General features: G+C 39.5%; 3 protein-coding genes across 6 annotated transcripts in view; 1 reads left to right on the top strand and 2 right to left on the bottom strand.

The window, feature by feature from the left end:
- Positions 1-8,290, bottom strand: part of LOC128872953 (uncharacterized) — a 38,171-nt gene extending 29,881 nt beyond the window's left edge. For both annotated transcript variants that reach the window (XM_054116157.1, XM_054116159.1), the window contains exon 1: positions 6,637-8,290. The gene's annotated coding sequence lies outside the window, so the exon portion shown is untranslated. The remainder of the gene's footprint in view (positions 1-6,636) is intronic.
- Positions 8,291-8,436: 146 nt separating this feature from the next.
- On the top strand, positions 8,437-12,960 carry LOC128872955 (alpha-N-acetylgalactosaminidase). Of its 3 annotated transcripts, none has more exons than XM_054116167.1 (8): positions 8,437-8,562; positions 10,212-10,373; positions 11,117-11,291; positions 11,366-11,540; positions 11,628-11,722; positions 11,828-12,187; positions 12,415-12,579; positions 12,652-12,960. In XM_054116167.1, exons 1-8 carry the CDS (start codon positions 8,552-8,554, stop codon positions 12,838-12,840), a joined length of 1,332 nt encoding a protein of 443 aa, XP_053972142.1. In that variant the 5' UTR covers positions 8,437-8,551; the 3' UTR covers positions 12,841-12,960. The 3 variants fall into 3 exon arrangements, with proteins under 3 accessions (XP_053972142.1, XP_053972143.1, XP_053972144.1); XM_054116168.1 differs by lacking the exon at positions 8,437-8,562 and adding an exon at positions 9,509-9,720; XM_054116169.1 differs by lacking the exon at positions 8,437-8,562 and adding an exon at positions 9,828-9,938.
- A 104-nt stretch (positions 12,961-13,064) lies between these two features.
- On the bottom strand, positions 13,065-19,276 carry LOC128872952 (phosphoribosylformylglycinamidine synthase). Its single transcript, XM_054116156.1, has 19 exons — positions 19,143-19,276; positions 18,121-18,392; positions 17,911-18,052; positions 17,689-17,839; positions 17,223-17,613; positions 17,045-17,157; positions 16,710-16,970; positions 16,571-16,644; positions 16,330-16,486; positions 15,902-16,248; positions 15,589-15,825; positions 15,389-15,514; positions 15,090-15,317; positions 14,824-15,022; positions 14,250-14,732; positions 13,992-14,171; positions 13,764-13,925; positions 13,404-13,685; positions 13,065-13,321 (listed from the first exon to the last, which is right to left on the bottom strand). The coding sequence occupies exons 2-19, from the start codon at positions 18,387-18,389 to the stop codon at positions 13,143-13,145; spliced, it is 3,981 nt and encodes a 1,326-aa protein (XP_053972131.1). The 5' UTR covers positions 18,390-18,392; positions 19,143-19,276; the 3' UTR covers positions 13,065-13,142.
- Between the last annotated feature and the right edge of the window lie 208 nt (positions 19,277-19,484).

The following is a 19,484-nucleotide window of genomic DNA, read 5'->3' as shown; positions in this document are numbered from 1 at the left end:
TACACTCGCGAAAGAGGGTGCGGCGCGCACTGTTGTTGAGACGCGAAACCCGAGAAAACGAACATTCGAGGGCGAATGAATATCAATTCAGGATAGCCGAGTGTAGTATCCGCGCCTCCCATACCCAACAATAAGGAGTCAAATAAAAACACGAAACGTAGGGTACGGGATTGGTCTTGTAGGTGAAGCGGTCGACTGTGGATCCGAGGATCGTGGGTTTCGAATCCCATGTTTACTTATTTTTCGTTGAGACTCGTACGTATAATGGGTTGTCCGGAAAGTCCACGTCGATTTTTGGTAGGTAGTACGGGTCTGAACATATCGAAGTGGTTGAAAGGAAATAATATGAATAAAGTTGTGGGACAAAATGGCACCTGTATAATTCAATAAAAATATATATAAAAACTCAAACGTGTTTTTGAATGTTTCTCAGAAATTGACACGAACTTTCTGGACATATAACGTACTTTCCTAGTACATATAAAACGTTCGTGTTAGATGGTACGAGCAGAAACAATTCACAAATAACAGCATCTTTCGAGTGAAATAATCCTCCATGGATAGCGCCACTTGCGCCACTTGAATTAACCACGATAATCCACCGATAAATAATCTTGGTACGCTTCGAAAGTGATTCGTGCGAATGCTCGGAATTGTTCATCTAAAAAGAAATGTTTCGCACGAGAAATGAGCGTGCAACTCGAGAAAACAACTAAATCGCTTTTCTTTCCACTCTTATCGCGGTTTTACTTTCGTCGTCGTTCGCTTATAATTACTGCGGCGATCGCTCCGTACACGAGCCCTGGATCGAGATTTCCGTCGATCCGCGACGATTATCACCGGTATCAAAACCATAAGCGGCGAGCTCCCTTCGAGAACTTTACGGTTCTCGTTCGCTCGCGCGACGGGGCTGTCGCTCGAAAACGAAAAATAACAGGTAAAAAAAAGTAACGCCGCTCCTCGACGGAACGTTAATTCGCCACGGTACATCGACGAAACGAAACTTCTTCGCGCCATCAAATGCACGATTCGCGTATTTACGGATTGCGCGTCGCGCGTTCGTTGATTTCTTCGATGCTGGTGAAAGTGCAAAGGTAATTAGAGAAGGGTCGCGTATGGAATCAGGCGCCAGAAACCCGACCATTTTTCGAACGATATTATTCCATGTATCGTTTCGAATAACGCGTTGTAATTCGATTTGGTGTTGGGTAAAATTTGTTTGCATTAGAAATGTATCTTTAAGACGATTTGAAAACAATTTTAAACTGGCTTTTCATTGTTCTTCGTTTAACAAGAATCGACTCGTACAAGCTTGAAGTTATATCGAGGAAGAAAAGCGAAGAGTTTCGTCATTCGAAAGTGCACGATCGTGAAATTTCTAATCCCTAACAACTTTGGGATTCGATAGAAATTCTATATTGTTTCGCGAGTAATTAGAAGTTTGACCACACGATGGAAACTTGAAGCGCAGCGATTGTTTTCCATCGTTTTGCTCGTCGAGATTGCCAGTTAACGTTAATCTGCGAGCGAAACGAAATCAGCGGGCGACGATCGTTCACGTCCTGGAACACGATGCCGGGATACTATACAGGATGTCCCATTCGAATCGTCCCCTTGGAATATCTAAAAAAAACTGTCGACGAAACTGGTCGATCGTCTAATAAAAATTAAACGGTTCCCGAAAAGACGCGAGTCGACGGGAGCAGGTGGTAACTGGAGTAATGTTCGGAGCTTTAAGAGGGGAACGATTCAAATTGGACACCCTGTAATAGAAAGTACCGAGAGACGGAAGCGGTTGACACCGTGGAACTGGATACAACACCGTCAAACACGGTGTCCGTGGTTGCAATCAGATTTTCATCGCCGTCACGACGGTCAATTTAAAACGAAAAAATCATCGTGTCCTTTCTAATCGGGCCCAGGCTACAATAGGAACGAGCCAGGTCGAGAACAATGGCGATCATAACAGAGACGAAACTCGCTATTGTCTACAGTCTGCGATATCAACCCGGGATATTAATACGAAATACTGCATTTATTCCAAAACAAAACCCTGGACCACGATTCCCTCGAGTTCGGCGAAATTGTTCGTCCCGTTTGAACATTTTACAAACAAGAAACGGAGACAATTTATTCCGTGTTTCGAGCTTCCATCGAACTCCTAATTACTCGCGAAACAACGTAGAATTCAAATTAAAACTCCAAACTCTCAACGTAAAGCTCTTCGCGATTAAAATAATTCCAAATTTTCGCGAACATAAAAGCTATTTCAGTTCCGACGAAGAAAATAATTTCCATTCTTTTCAGCTACCTCTTTTCACTCGAATCCCTCGCGTTGAACCGCGTATTTCGGAGTTTGGGACCACCGCGTGTATACAGAACAAACATGGTCGGACGCAGAGCAAAGACTCGAAAGCCTTCGCCGCTCCTAATAATTGTTCGCACAAAGGACGCGATTCCGGTGGTCGTTAAAAATTCACGCGCAATTTTGTGCGGGCTTCCACCTGCTCCAAGTTGAAAAAAAAAAAAAAAGGAACACAAGGAGCACGCGAGTCCGGCAAATGGAGTGTTTTCGTCCCACGAGATCAAATATTTCTCCTTCTGCGAAAGATCCCGCAGACATAAATAAAAGTATCGGGGGACCTTTGGTAGCTGCGCGAAGGCTCGCGAAAAATGGAAATTTATATTCGCGGTCGTGCACAGACTCGACAAAAAATGGCAGATTGCTTCCTCTTTGACGCAAAGTAAATAAATAGGTAATTGGAATAGTTGGTTCGCGTTGGATACTTCGGGTCCTTGGCGGCTCGAAATCTAATCAAAGGTCTATTTTGACCACAGCAAAACGGAAGCAAATATCGAAAAACGGATCGCGCTGCATTAAACAGCAATTTATCCCCTATCGATGTACACAAACCAGTTTTCCATTTTTCGAATTCACGAAAATCAATTTTCAAACACCGGAAAAGGTCTCTTGGAGTTAGTTTATGAACCGAAAGAGAAGGTCGGCAGACCTTGTTCCGAGACAATAGGGCACCGATAGTTTTCGTTCCATTTCTCCACTGTCGTCGAAATACTCGGTTCGGTCGTGGTCTAGCTCTCTGATCGAAATAAAAAAAAAAGTGTCTCATAAAAGGGAATAACCGAGTGATAATTATTTTATAACTCCGATAACCAATAGTTTTGAAATTATCGAATGTTCGATGGTCTCGAGACGACGTTCGAACATTCTGGAAATGTTGGCGAGTTTCAGTCCTGGCATAAATTAACCCGGGACCGTTTTGGAATCGAGTCCCTCGATCGGTCGTGCGAGGGGTAAGTCGAAGTTTGACCCGAGGGATGGCGTCTTCCGCTGTCGGCAGCTGGCTATTCTTGGACCGCTTGAATTTCTTATCGGGGAAGTTCGAGCTCGATTCCCGCGTATCGACGAAGAACAGGGTGGTTACGGGGCCATTTATTCCGCCGCGGCATGTGCTAAAAATAGAAGGAGAGAGAAACTGGCTGGCGAAACGTGCGCGAACGGAACACGACACGGACGACTGAACGGCGGGGGTTGTCGGAGGGCTGGAGAGTAGGAAGAGACGGTGGTAATCCGATGACGAGGAAACAGGGATGAAGAAGGGTCAGGGAGAGAGCGAACGGAGGGGGTTGGCAGGACATGAACGCTACAGACGATTGAAATACTCTGGTGCGTGGGGGTGTAAAGGGGCGTCAGCAGTGACGTGACCACGCTGCGCGAGGGTGGGGGGTTGTCGCTGCGATGCGATATGGTGGCCCGTAGCTGCGACTTCAAACCCCGTTTCAACTCCTTTGCAGCGAGACGAATTAACGCGTTTCCCACAAATTAACTCGAAACCCATTCGAGATATTTCCGTACAACTATCCCGTACGCTGTTGAAAATTCTATTTTGCATAAAGAGGGTGGGGGTTGTCGCTGCGATGCGATATGGTGGCCCGTAGCTGCGACTTCAAACCCCGTTTCAACCCCTTTGCAACGAGACGAATTAACGCGTTTCCCACAAATTAACTCGAAACCCATTCGAGATATTTCCGTACAATTATCCCGTACGCTGTTGAAAATTCTATTTTGAGGGTGGGGGTTGTCACTGCGATGCGATATGGTGGCCCGTAGCTGCGACTTCAAACCCCGTTTCAACCCCTTTGCAACGAGACGAATTAACGCGTTTCCCACAAATTAACTCGAAACCCATTCGAGATATTTCCGTACAACTATCCCGTACGCTGTTGAAAATTCTATTTTGAGGGTGGGGGTTGTCACTGCGATGCGATATGGTGGCCCGTAGCTGCGACTTCAAACCCCGTTTCAACCCCTTTGCAACGAGACGAATCAACGCGTTTCCCACAAATTAACTCGAAACCCATTCGAGATATTTCCGTACAACTATCCCGTACGCTGTTGAAAATTCCATTTTGCATAAAGATCCACATAAAGATCCGCAATTATAATTGGAACAAATTCAAAAATTCATGTAAAAAGAACCTGTCCATGGGAAACATTTTTCTTGCGATTTTCGAGTTTAGTAGGCTAACGTACATAAGAAAAAAAATTGTGGCGTCGAATGTACATTCTTTTTTTTTTTATTTTGTAAACTAGTGTCACCAGATCGCGAGCTTATAAAACGCGATCAACCTTTACTTCGACGAGTGAAAGAGTTACGGTAAAAGAGTTACAGTAAAAGAGTTATAAAGATAAAATGATAAATGATTCGATAGATCGTCGAGTCACGGTAGAGTATAAATAGCACGGCGCGAGCAATTTTCGTATTCGGTTATAGTTCGAAGCGACTCGATTCGCTTCCCGTGACGTCATACCGCGCGAGGGTGACCACGGAGGGGGAAACGGGAATTTGAGAATCACTGCGACAGAGATAGCCGTGCCACTAATGGACGAAATCGTGGTGGCAGGAGGGTTGGTCCCGGCGGTGGTACGCGGAGGCAACGTGCCAGCCGTGAGGGGAGGCAGCCATGAATGAAAGTAGCGCGTATCGATTTACCCGCGCCGCCCTAGATAAAATATGGTAAATAGTGAGCCAAAACGGGCTACGAATGAAGAACGTCATCGCGCATAACGCCGCTTTTTCGGCCAATCAGCCCCATCCGCACGTTCTGCGTGACGATCGTTCGATAACACGTGTCGCGCTCTTAGAAACTCTTTATTAATTCAAATATCCGCGTACTCGCTCGTTACACCAAACGAAAGAAAATGACGTTGGCGACTTTGTCGCGGGCTTTTATCGATGGGAATATCGTCGATTCTCTACCGAAACCGATCGCACGCGGTGAAAAAGACAAGAATCGTTCGAAAAAATTAAATTAATTAAAGAAACTGGCATTCTTCGATTCGGACCTCTCCGGAATATTCAGAAATGTCTAAACATCCGAAGGAAATGTATAAACTATCGTACGCGGAAACTTTGTTATACGTATTTAAAGTATTCGATCGAGCGGTCGTTTCAAGTACGACATCGTGTACTTGGCGATAACAGGAGTTATCAGGAATTGTTGGGTAGATGAACGTTGACTTTTGTTTTACGAATCGTAGCGTCCACGTCAGGGCATATTTCGCGCTGAATAATTGACACACTCGCGTAGTACACAGACATTACGTACCCGCTTTAAAAGCGTACGTCATACTTGCGATGTATACGTCGAGCGTTGTAATAAAAAGTAATTCAAGGTGGAAGCTCATGGTTCCGTATAAACACAACAAACTTCGTACGCACGCATTCAACGCGTCCGCAGACGGTAATTACCGTGGTCTGATCTATTATTATCGACATCGTTGGAAAAATGTTTACACTTTCTCGACGCACGACCTAAACACGACCGAGTCCGCGAAAGATCGTCAGCCCGTACCAGCCGACTGGGAAACTCCGAGGTTCGAGAGTTCGAAATAAGAGAAAAGTGCATCGAGAATTTCGCCAAAGTACTTCGGAAAACCCGTAACGAGAAAATGTGGAACGTGAACGTTGCACGGATCAATGGAACGATCGCAGCGCTATATGCGTGTCACTATCTAAAATTATTGTCTCGGACTGCCGCCATTACCCATTCATGCGATTTTGTCCGAGCCCTTTGCGCGTCAATGGCACCGAAATCTACCGTTCAAATAAACACGAGGTACACGACTCTACACCTCCGACATTGTTCAAATTCAACGATAAATACGACACGGAGACACACCATCTCGTGTCATTGATCTCGCGGAAGATTTCACGGTAGTCCTTATGCACCGACAGATTGCAAGTGCACCCTGTCGCGATACCACCGCCAATTCCATCGAATCGAAAAACATCAAAGGGTAACAACGGACCAAAAAATTCCAAATGAAAACGACGTCGCAAAATATGTACTACTAATACTATGTACTTACTATACGTTGTGACATCCGATAAAAAAAAAAGAAAATTAAAAAAAAAACGTATTAAAACCGACGCTAGTACGGAGGATCACTCGCGAATCGATGTTCGCGTTCGTTCGGATGCGTAACGCGAAAGAAAAGTCACGGGCTATGACGAAACGAAGCGCAACATCGAAACAGAAGAACGCGAGAGGAAATTTCGCGGCGAATTGACAAAGAATTGATAAAGAAATAATGGTCGTTCGTGAATCGCGTACCTGGGTCATGACAGGGGTGGTATCTTCATGTTTCCAACGATGGGTGAGTTTCAACACGGCTCGACGTCGGTGCGGCGATGTATCCCGGTATCGTTGGACGAAAACGACGGCACTGCAATGGTTGACCACCACTTCCACGCCATAACACGTCGGGGAACAGCGCGACGGTTTACTCACATGACAATTCGCGGGGGAACGGGAGGGAGGGAGGGGGGGTGGTGGAGTGGTCGCGACAGATTAACCGTGTAAAACCGTTGTCGTACGCGGCGGCGAAACGCGAAAAAAATATGCACGGTTACCGGGTGATGCACGCGTTTCCCTTCGTCGAATGAAACAGACCGTCCCTCCAGCAGCCCCGCGTTCGACGGTGGCTGCGGGATTGTTGGGGGTTCGCTGCTACCGAGCGAACGGGAACGAGCAAGAGGTTAACGGAGAAGGGTGCAACGCGAGAGAGAAAGAGGACGAATGATTCGGTGGTGAAACGCCTCGTGGCGCCACTATCCACCCTCAAGGCAGATCTGAACGTGTCAGAATTATTGAAAACAAATTACATGTGTACGTATTCGAAAAGGGAGTATTTCCATAGAAGTATTTATAGAGAAACGTTGTTGCATGCGAAATTTGTGCATGTTTTCTAAAGGGTGATATTTCTCTGTATTACTTTTATGGAAATATCACCTTATAGAATGTGTACACGTGTAATTTGTTTTCCATCTTACCGATATATTTAGGCCTGCCTTAATCATATGTTCGATTATAGATAGAACAAGGGAGACATAGACCTGTCCTTAGATATGGAAACGTCTCACCTGTAAAGTAAAAAAAAAAACAGCACCTTATCTAGCTCTATGGTTTTATTCGCGTGAACATAAAATGTATACGTAATTATTAAAAGTATAAACGATACCATTTACCGTCAACATAAAAATGGTATAAAAATGTGAGATCGTACGGCCCTGCTCTATCTACAATATCTCTAGCTCTACATGTCGTACATGTTTAGAGAAAAGTTTGGTTAGAATAATTTTACTCGTACACGTCGATCGAAATATATTCGTAGATAATCAAATGCGGTCTCTACCTCGTTAGCTATTCTCGAATTTAAAAATAATTTAATTCACAACTTTCTCGATTAAACTACCACAATTAATGATCCAAAAGAAACCACGCCGTGTATCCACAGAATTTTATCGATAAAAGAACATTTTAATTGGCGTGAATTCTTTATCTTCTGTAGCATTAATACGTAAATTAGATAGAAATAATCATATGGGAAGCTTATCGGAACAACAATCTAAAAATATCGTAATGTTATCAATGCAGATTAATTGTGTCAGATTACATAAATAAAATACAGAAATCACGGATCTGGATTTGCGCGGTGCACGAAAATTAATTTTCGTTCGACGATGTTATCGATGAAAAAGAATTACTTTACAATCACAACACAAGAGATAATTTATAAAAACGAGGACAAACGTCAATATTGCACTCAACGAATTTGAAAATATACATTCGAATTACTTTTATCTTGTTACGCCACAGCTACTCTCAAATTTATTGACAAATATTAGACAGTGTATTTGCAAATCCGTGTTTGTCTTCGCGATAACCAATTGTCAATTGTCTAGAAGCGATAAATTGAGAATTTTATCGACGAGAATCTTTTATATAATCTCACAGGGAGGATTTGTGAAATAACAACAAAAATTACGAGCGATAAAACGTCTAATTTGACCGATAACAGGTCTTATCTAATTTGTACCGATGAAAACGTACAGATGCATAGGTTTTGACGGGAGAATATAAATAGAAGGCGCATCTGCGAACAGTGCAGTTTGTTTTTTGTTTGCACAATACGCTGACATCGCTGCACGTCGTGCAATCAACCAATTATTCGACGATAGTCATCGATATGCGATTTCGGTAAAGACGTAATTTAATTTTTTTTTTTTCCGAATAAACTTCATCTTTAACTCACTCGTTACATATTATAATTTACATAGACTACGTTTCTCCATTTACCAAATCATAATTTTTAACTGTTCTACTGTGTGCTCACAGTATCGTCAGTCGATAAGGGGATACCGGAAAATTCGATCGATATCTCTGACGTGATCAATTTTTCCTTTCCTTTTTTGATTAGGTAATCAAAATGAAAGTATGGAAAGTAGTACCAGCATGAAACCGGTGGCGATCAAGGAACAAGCACGTTCTGCAAAACAGTCGTCAATTTTTCATATTTCATTCATTTTCTGCAGGTCTACGTTTGTCAATTTTCTACTCGTTGAAAATGTTTACCTAGATAATAATTCTAACTGACATTCCGTTCACCTCATGTTGAAATTCACGATGGCGCTTCGGTATTCACTTCAGCCACTGAAATGTCAAGTTTATCATGACGTACAAAGGCGTACGCACCTTGTATATAAACACTAGCGTACACCTATAAACAGTTCTAATTCATCCATTAATTTCCTATTAATTGCAAACCATTGAAACTGCCACGTAATTCTTATTTTTTCCATACCATTTACGATAATTAATTGAGGTTCGCTTCTAACATGTGGTTAGAACATTTCCCGCCAAAAAACACGCTATGTTTACAGCAGTGGTGTAGCCAGCAAATTCAGGGCCCTTATGTTAAAATGCACGCTGTTCAACAGTGTATTTGCCAATCCTATCTATAAAATGTTTATCGTAAAGCAAACATGAGACTTTCCTTTTACTATTATAACAGAACTCTACGAAAAAAATGTTGAAACAGTAATTACAAAGTCTAGTTCCCTCGAATTCCGGAGTCCATGTACATTATCAGCCATTCCATTGATTTCTATTAATTATGCAGCGTACAAGTGAAGTGTACCCATGATCTACAATTCTTATTTCGCTTATCGAACTATTCATACGAATATAAAATATAAATCTGTTGCTCTTATCGTGTGACGTAGATCCCTCAGCGCTGTCACTCGTATGTGACACGTGTTCAAATTTGTCTGTGGTTAAAACATCGAACGTATCGTAAACAAACAGTACAAGTCGCGAATAAGCAAATGTAGAGTCGAATTTAAAGAAATTTACGAAGTACGTACTATATAAAATGTAATCCAACACGTACGATAAAGCACGATCATTCTGGGTAACCGAAGACAAAGGAGATCCGCGGATAAATACTCACAATTGTCTTACCTAGGCGTAATTGTACCGTAATAGTTACAACGGCGATCAGCGAGTCAGTGTGCAAAGCCGTTCGTTATGTGTACGAAAGGAAATCAATGCTCACACCACGAACGATAGTGATTGTGTGTAAAAATGAAATGGGGCATTGGGTGAAAGTACTCTTGGGCTTGGAGGTCTTATATCAGATCAGTCTGCTAAGAGCCGTGCAGGATGTGGATGGCAATTTTGCTCTGCTCTTAACGACCAGATCTCCTCCAGACTCCGCCAGAGTCATGTCATTTTGTTAAATTTTTCTTTCAAAAAATTATGCTATCGGTGTGGTAGTGCCAACAACAATCGGTTCAGTGTTCGTGTCAGTGAAAGGGAATAGTAAATAGAAACGTGCGTTTTTGCAGAATGTTGCAGATGGTATGGATATGGTGCTTTCTTGTGTCAGTGGCAGATTTGACATTGGCCCTTGAAAATGGTCTCGTGAGAACACCACCGATGGGATGGCTCGCTTGGGAACGATTTAGGTGCAACACAGATTGCAAAAATGATCCTGAGAATTGTATCAGGTGAGAGTATATACTTAATTGGTTTCCATTTTTTGCATTGAGTTTTTTGAAATCTAAGTGTCAAATTGATTCAACACTCTTCTCTAACTCTAGAATATTATACCGGTACTATGGTATAGTTTTTTGAATAGGATTCTATGGTACATGATCCTTTATGATAAAGTGAAACTTCATTAGCATCTCTGTTGTATTTCTAAATCTGAAGAGTAATAGTATTAATTCTAGTTGTTGGATAGATATTAAAATATGTAGAATATGTTTTTCTTGAAAAACAAACATTGAACATATACAAATTCATTAACATTTTGATCTATGAAAATTTAAAGATTAATCATTATAATAATATAATCAAAACTTTGGCTATTATTGTTTCATAAGATATTAGAAAAGAATTAACTAATTAAAGATGTGCATCAAGAATAATGTGACCTTAGAAATGATTCTTAATAACTCTATTGAGAGCTGTGTCATAGTTATGTAAATTTATATTTCTGTTCAAGGTTATATTACTAACAAATGGTACATGTGTTAAGAAGTACTTCTGAAAAAGAAAAGTAGTTTTTATAATAACATGTTAATAACTGAAACACTTTTAGAAAAACAGAGTATCACATATGTAGCTATTACATATTTTATCTAACTATATTATATCTGTTTTATTATAAAGAAAATTACTTGCAACAATTTTGAAAAAGCACCTGTGTCCTCATGAAGGTGCTCAAAACTTGATTTTCATGCTTTAGTGATCGGCTCTTTCGCACAATGGCAGACATTATTGTAGCAGAAGGATATGCTGCAGTTGGCTATGAATATGTTAATGTTGATGATTGTTGGTTGGAAAAAGATAGAGCTGCTAATGGTCAACTTGTACCGGATAGACAAAGATTTCCATACGGCATGAAAAGTCTTTCAAATTATGTAGGTTTTAATAATTTTCTTGAATTTCTTCTGATCAAATTATAGTCTTACGTTTCCTTTCTTCTACTATGTAGATTCATTCAAAAGGTCTCAAGTTTGGTATCTATGAAGATTTTGGTAACTATACTTGTGCTGGTTATCCTGGAATATTAGGGTACTTAGAAACTGATGCTCTTACTTTTGCATCTTGGGATGTAGATTATGTAAAATTAGATGGATGTTACTCCCATCCATCTGAAATGGACAGAGGTATGATAAAAAAAAAACAATAATTACCTATTTAGTTTAAATACCATTCTAAGCCAATTTAGTCTTATAATGTCTAAAATACTTCAGGGTATCCAGAATTTGGATTCTACTTAAACCAAACTGGTCGACCTATGGTCTATTCTTGTAGTTGGCCAGTTTATCAAATTTATGCTGGTATGCAGGTTGGTATTATTATAATACTACCGCAAAAGTAAACGTCGTCGTATTATCGTTAAATTTATATTTACAATTTAAAAAAAAAAATTCTTAATTGTATTAAATTTCAGCCTAACTATACTTCTATAACTGAAAACTGTAATCTTTGGAGAAACTTTGACGATATACAAGACTCGTGGAATAGCTTAGAAACGATCATAGATTATTATGGCAACAATCAAGACGCTATCGTACCAAACGCTGGACCCGGACGTTGGAACGATCCCGATATGTTAATTATCGGCAATTTCGGGCTGAGTTATGAACAGAGCAAAACGCAAATGGCATTGTGGGCTATACTGGCTGCGCCTCTACTGATGTCCGTCGATCTACGAACGATTAGACCCGAGTACAAAGCCATTCTACAAAATAGGAAAATTATTGCTGTAGATCAAGACCCGTTAGGTATTCAGGGTCGACGCATTTACAAAGTTAGTAAATTTAACGTGTCCTGATATTAACATTTATTGGCTTCTTGACGATCGAGGTCGCAAAACAAACTTCACCGAACGGATAGATGCGAATAGATTAACTTACAAGGCTTGCATCTACCCACGGCGTAACGTGTATCTTCAACAGCGATATACGCTTTTATTAAATTAAAACAACAGTACAGGTTTTAGAATGCAACAGTAAGAATCGTGTTTTGCTGTTTCAGCATAAAGGTATTGAAATCTGGGCGAGGCCTATAACTCCCGTCTATCAGAATTACTACTCTTACGCCATAGCGTTCATAAATAGGAGAACAGACGGTACACCCTCCGATGTGTCCGTTACACTGAAAGAACTTGGACTACAGTATCCTGGAGGATACAGCGTAGAGGTACGTATTTATGATTTTCAATTTTCCTTGAATTCAAGTGAAAAAAATCTCTCTAATCGTGCGTGTTTTTAGGATTTATACGAAGACGTAAACTACGGCGTCTTAACGGCGCAAACGAAAATAAAAGTTAAAGTGAATCCATCCGGAGTCGTGATACTGCGGTGTAATTTGCATTTAGAAGACATTTTCGATACGAATCAATTCCCACAATACACGCCATCGAATCAGCTCTTCAAAGTTAGACAGAATTCGTTTAAATAACACGAATTAAACATTAACAAATTTTTAACTGTAATTTACCTTTTTTTGTAATATTTGACAACACAATGTTACCATACTTTGTTAAAAAAGTAGAAAATAAAAGAATTTTTTATTCTGTAAGTTCTCCCCGCAACACGTTAAATTTCGAGCGCCAATACATCAAAGATACTAGCGTCATCGTAAATAAAGAACACGTAGAGATGGGGTAAGAATTAAGAAACTCGTTTACGTAAAAAATTTGTAATATCGTTATTTACATTTATCGTAGAAATCGTAAGGAATGCATTAGAATCAGTTTTACATTAATCTCTTGATACGCACCAGGCGTAGGCATTGTCGAACATACGTTGCCACGGTGAAACTATATACTTATCCCAACGCGTTGGTTTCCAAGGCCATTGCCACATTTGCGTACATCGTTCTGGATGTGGCATCATTGCCAAGTGTCGACCATCCGCAGAGCAAATGCCAGCAATTCCATCTATAACAAAACAGAAATATTATATACAGATTACATATATCTTCGATGTATTATACGAAAGGGAAATTCGACGAACTCTTACCCGTACTTCCGTTGGGATTGAAAGGATATCGTTCAGTCGGATTGCCGTAATCATCCGCGTATTTAATAGCCAAGCAGTGACTTTCTTTCAGTGTTTTCAAAACCTCATTGGTACGGAAAGTGAATCTTCCTTCGCCGTGAGCGATCCATACACCCAAAACGCTGTCTTCCATTCCACTTAGCATAATCGATGGTGACTTGTCAATTCGAACGGTGCTCCATCGACACTCGAATCTCTCTGATACGTTATGATCCAAGAAAATATTTGGTTCTCCGGCATTACCTGCAACATAACAGGAAAAAGTAAATAAACACCGCTTTTCACAAACTACATACATTTTACAATTAAATGAAACGTTACCAGTTTCGTTTCCTATCCACCCTAACAAGGACATCAGTTGACATCCATTGCAAACTCCTAAGCTAAACGTGTCTTCACGAGAAAGAAACGCTTTCAATTGTTTTTGAAGAGATGGATGGAACAAAAGACTAGCAGCCCAACCTTTGGCAGAGCCCAAGACATCTGAAATCAGAGATTAATTTAACGTCGGTTAATTTTTATTTCGAGAAGTCCAAGTTCGTAACTTACCCGCGTAACTGAAACCACCAGGGAAGACAATACCCTTGAAACTATCAAACGCGATTTTATCGTCTAACAAATCTTGCATTGTCACATCCCAAACTTCGAAACCAGCTTGCATCAACGATGCCGCCATTTCTCTGTCACCGTTTATACCTTCTTCTCTTACCACGGCAACCATGATGTTCGCTAGATAAATAATGCAAAATGTAAAATTTATTCTAACTTATTTACAAGATATGCGTGTGGAATTAAAAGTTTACGAACAAGACATATTTCGTTGTATTTCGATAGGCCTGACATTAGGATCGAACGATAATTTGTAAGTCGGCGCGGTTCTCCTTTTCAATCCGTTGAACTCTTCCAATGCACATTCAACATTCGTCTGTCGGCGTTCCAATTGGTAACTAGTTTCTTCCCACATGGACATTAAGGTTATAACTGTCGAATTCAGAACTGTCTTTTCTTGTACTTTGATGTTGATCTTTGATAACAATCCGAAGTCTCCTGATCGACCAATCAAGTACACGGGAGCGTTAAATTGTTTAAATACATCCAACGCGTAACCGTGATCTTTTTCATCGACTTCTAATATCCATCCCAGTTCTTCGGCGAATAAGATTTCGATAGGCGATCCCAATTTATGAGAAATATTAATGTTTATTCCAGAGATACCAGCGAAACACATTTCGAGGAGACACGTGATAAGTCCACCATCGCTGATATCATGGCCAGCTAATACTTTTCCCTCTATTGTAAGACAAATAATATTGAAAACGAAGGATTTATTTCCCTAAGATAAATGAAAATAATTCAAGCACATCGCATTACTCGACATCACCTGCGATTAAACGTTGCGTGGCATTGAAAGCATTCTTTAATAGATGGGGGCACTGCGCATCCGGAACATTGTTACCAAGAGATTTGTAAACCTGAGCCAAAGCTGTGCCACCTATTCGACTCCGTCCATTTGATAAATCAACGAATAATATACGACCAGTTTTTCCTGCTGCAGGGGCTTTTAAATCGGGTGTTACTACCTAGAATAAAATAACGACAACGATGGTACGATACAAAAATATGCCTAAAGTATTACATTTGACTTACCTGTCGAATATCAGGACAAGGAGCGTAACAAGAAACTACAAGCGTTCCCGGTGCTTTAACGACATCTTTACCGATTCGAGCAGCCATGCTAAGAGAATCTTTTCCCCCGTCAATTGCAATTCCAAGTTCATTCATGAACGAACACATAGCGGAACAAGCGTCGTATAGCGCAGCACCTTCTCCTGGCAATTTAGCAGCCCACATCCAGTTTCCGCTGCATTTGACATCCTGAAATCGTGATGTGTAAGCCACGCTGAGTAGAACTATGTTTTCCTCATTAATCAATTTAGAATTGATACCTGAATGTCTGAAATACGTGCAAAAACTAAATTACTCAAAGCCTCCGCTACGGTCATACGAGCTCCAGCTGCTGGATTCACGAGACCCTTAATTGGTTGTTCTCCGATAGAGGTTGCTATCCCAGCCTACATAACAAAATATAAGTAAACAAAAACTTGTCAACAGAATCGGTATACATTACATTTAATTGTTTATTTACCGTAGCGAAATGAGAAACCGCAGTTACAGCAACATCGGCAAGAGGAGTGTGCAGCGGACCAACGCATTGTTGCTGTGCAATTAATCCAGTAACGCAACGGTCGACTTTGTTGGTTAAGTATCGTTTACTCGCTACCGAAGGCAAACGTAGAACTCTATCCAAAACAGATTGTACAGTTACGTTCGCTGGCGGCGCGAAAGAGGGTAATTGTATCACCTTCCTCTGAAGATCGAAAGTCTACAAAAGCGTGTTTACAATTTATATCTTGTTACAGATTTATTTATTGAAAGTATCATGTTATCTACGTACTTACCTTAGAAGGCATTTTACCAAGCACTAAGTCTAAGTTTAAATCAACCGGATGCTTCACGCTATCTTTACGATTCTCATTTAAATACTTTGACGCGTCGCAGTCGCTTTCTTCGGATAAAATAATGTTTCCATTTCCTGTAACGGTTCCCACAAAATGAATAGGACATTTCTCCCTAGCTGCTATTTCCTTGAGTAAATTACTGTCCTCTGGTTTACATAGAATCGCATCGTTCTCTTGATATTCGGCACCCCATAACTCTAAGGTACTGATGCTTGGATCGCCTAACTCGAATTTTTTTGTGAAGATAACAGCACCCGCAGGTTCGACCAATTCTTTTATAACGTTACCTAGTATTAATTCAAACATTAATCAATAGCACACTATCATCTTGTTACGTATCATTACGATAACGCGAGAACACTTCTCACCATTTCCTCCAGCTCCTTGATCGTGTATACTGAGTATTGGATTTTTTTGTCCCATTTCAGTGCACGCGCGAACTACTCTGTTTAGTTTCTGCTCCATTTCAGGATCGCCTCTTTGTACTGCTCCGAAATCCAATTCTGATTTATTATCACCTTGCACCTAACGATACTTCATTTTTAATCAATCATTAAAAACGAAGTGCAACGCTACATAATTACGTTAGTATCAGTAATTCGTGTCTACCTCGATAGAACTTGCCGCACCACCCCCCACGCCAATTCTATAAACTGGACCACCTATCTTCACGACTTCCATACCTAGAACAATAATAATTTGTTATACAATGTACGTAATAAATTAATAAGCAATCATTTTCTCTAACCTTTCTGCGGGGTGACTTTGAGCGACATATCAGCATCCATCGTGCCCAGTCCTCCGCTAAACATTATGGGCTTGATCCATTCACGTCGTTCATTTGCATTATCCGTAATGCCAAAAGAACGAGCGAAACCAGACACAACTGGTTCTCCAAACTTATTGCCATAATCGGACGCACCATTGCTAGCTTCGATTATAATTTTCAATGGGCTTGCCATGTTGCTAGGATATGGTACATTCTTCTCCTCCCAGGGTAAGTCATATCCTACGAAGAAAATAACAAATTTGATTGAAATAGTTGAATATATTGAATTGATATAAGCTTTAAATACAACGCACCTGGAATGTGCAAATTGCCAACAGAATAACCTGCGGTTCCAGCAATGTAATACCCGCCTCTACCTATGCCTTGAATATCTCTTAATCTTCCTCCAGTTCCAGTCGTAGCTCCACTGTAAATTACAATATTCGTAAGGTATACTATACAATTTATTTAAATAATCTTTAAATTGTTTACCTGAATGGAGCGACACCCGTTGGGAAATTGTGAGTTTCTGCGGTAAAAATAAGGTCTTGATCTACGTTTTCTATGCGGAAGGGACTACACTTGTGAGTTTCATTCGGTCGAAGTGCTTTGACTTGGTATCCTTTAATCGCACTGCTATTGTCGCTGAACTTAATCGTATTGTTTGGATTGGAATGCTTCTGTGTCTCTATGATCATATCGAGTAACGACTTTTTCATCTCCACTCCATCAACAATCATACGACCCTTAAAGAACCAATGACGACTATGCTCACTGTTAGATTGCGCTAAGTCGAAACACTCGACACTAGTCGGATTGCGTTTCAATTTATTAAGAAATAAATCTGTGTAGAAATCTAAATCCCAACTATCGAATGCCAAACCTATGCAAATGATAAAGAAATATACGATTTTATTTCAGATAAAATAAACCTTATTATTTTATTTTAAATGTATACCTAATTTTAAATTCACTTCTTCCAATGCTTTTCGGCCATCTGTTAAAACGTCCACTTCAAACCATTTTTCAGGTCTGAAACCATGATCAAAGGTTTCTATTGGCTTCGTGTACCTGCATTCCGTCATTCTATCGTGTAACACGTCCGTTATCTGTAAAAGAAATAAATGTAAAATATATGGTCTATCTGTTTCTAAAATGCCATTACAAATCTGGTACATACGCTATTTTCGACTGTCTTTTCGATCGATCCATTATGTTTGATACAATACCTAATAGCTGCTTCGATCCTTGTTACTTTATGTATATGTACAGATTTACAAATTGATACAGCATTGCTGGAGAATGCTGTAGAAAAATTCAACCTGTAAGACAAAAGGAAATTGATCATTTTTACTTACTGGAATATTAAAATATTAGTAATCTGTCTTACCTTGGCCCAATTTCAATGATTAAGTGTTCCTCCAATTTCTCATCGAATACACTACAAGTTGTTAAACTGTGTTGGTTGAATGGAGGAATTAATATCCACTTTAAAAGTTCTAATTCTTCTTCGCATAAAGGTTCTTTGGTTTCAATATAATAGCATAATTCACTTTCAAGACCAGTTATTAAATTTGATATTTGAGTCACATTACTAAGTACGGTTTTTAGTTGACCTGACTTCAAACCAGGTGCCTTGTAGAATCTTATAATACCCATGGTCTGCAAATAAAAAATCACAAAATAATAAAAAGAAACGCTACTACTTAATTGATAATGAACGTTTCCATTAACTCAGACCCCCTAGTAGACTACCAAGAGTGTTGTTTTGTAATCTAACTATATCAGTATGGTAATTGCAAAACAGAATGCCCATGTCATAATTACAAAATCAAACAGAGAGTAAGCAAAAGGTCAGAGGACATCTGATAATGTTCTTATCTTTTCTAACATTGTATGTTTACACATTTTCTTAAATTACAGAAAGATTTAAATGTGTTTGTTTAAAAAAATAAATTGATGTACATACAATACATGTATAATACAGTATCATAAAAGAAATTAAATTCAGGAAAGAAATTTTATGAGATGCTTCAAAAATTTATTAATTGAATTCATTTACATTATTTTCGATAAGTTTGATTTTAATTGAATAAATTCAATTACAAAATTTTATCGCCGCAGTACACACACGTGTACTCCGAAATATATATATGCACATGCATACAATTTTCTACACACTACTACACACGTGAATGTTCATGGCAGAATTACGTCAAACTTTTAATCAAGCTTTGAAGGTTTAATAACAACATTTTCATAACAAAATACCAACAATCCTTTGCTCAAACGAGTTAAATCTTTTATGATTACATTTATGATTACATATCCGAAATGGATTTAAGTATAACAAAATTACTTCCTTTAATTAATAGTTGAAGATTATTTATTACAAAGTAGCCTTTCACTTACGGTATTAAATATACAGTGTTCGAGATACGTCTAGCTTTCTTGCACAACAGATCTCTTGTGTTATTATGAAATTATTGGAATAACGACACATAACCTTGACGTATATTACCACGTGCTTTTTTTCCTGTCAACAAAATAAACATTATGAATGTCCTTCGTGTAGATACATGATCTATCAGTATACAATCGTGAAAATTAAACGCTTAAATCATTTTTCTTTCCGAATTTTAAGTTTTATTCATTCCAATTATCTTCGTAGAATTATCATTTTCTTCCATAGAAACATATATATAATATATACTTTGCAACAACCTTAACCTATAGATTTCAGCATGCACGAGT

Source organism: Hylaeus volcanicus, chromosome 2, assembly GCF_026283585.1.
Source record: "Hylaeus volcanicus isolate JK05 chromosome 2, UHH_iyHylVolc1.0_haploid, whole genome shotgun sequence".
NCBI lineage: Eukaryota > Metazoa > Arthropoda > Insecta > Hymenoptera > Colletidae > Hylaeus > Hylaeus volcanicus.
The sequence above is the reverse complement of the archived record's forward strand: the minus strand, read 5'-3'. Positions and strand labels throughout refer to the sequence as shown.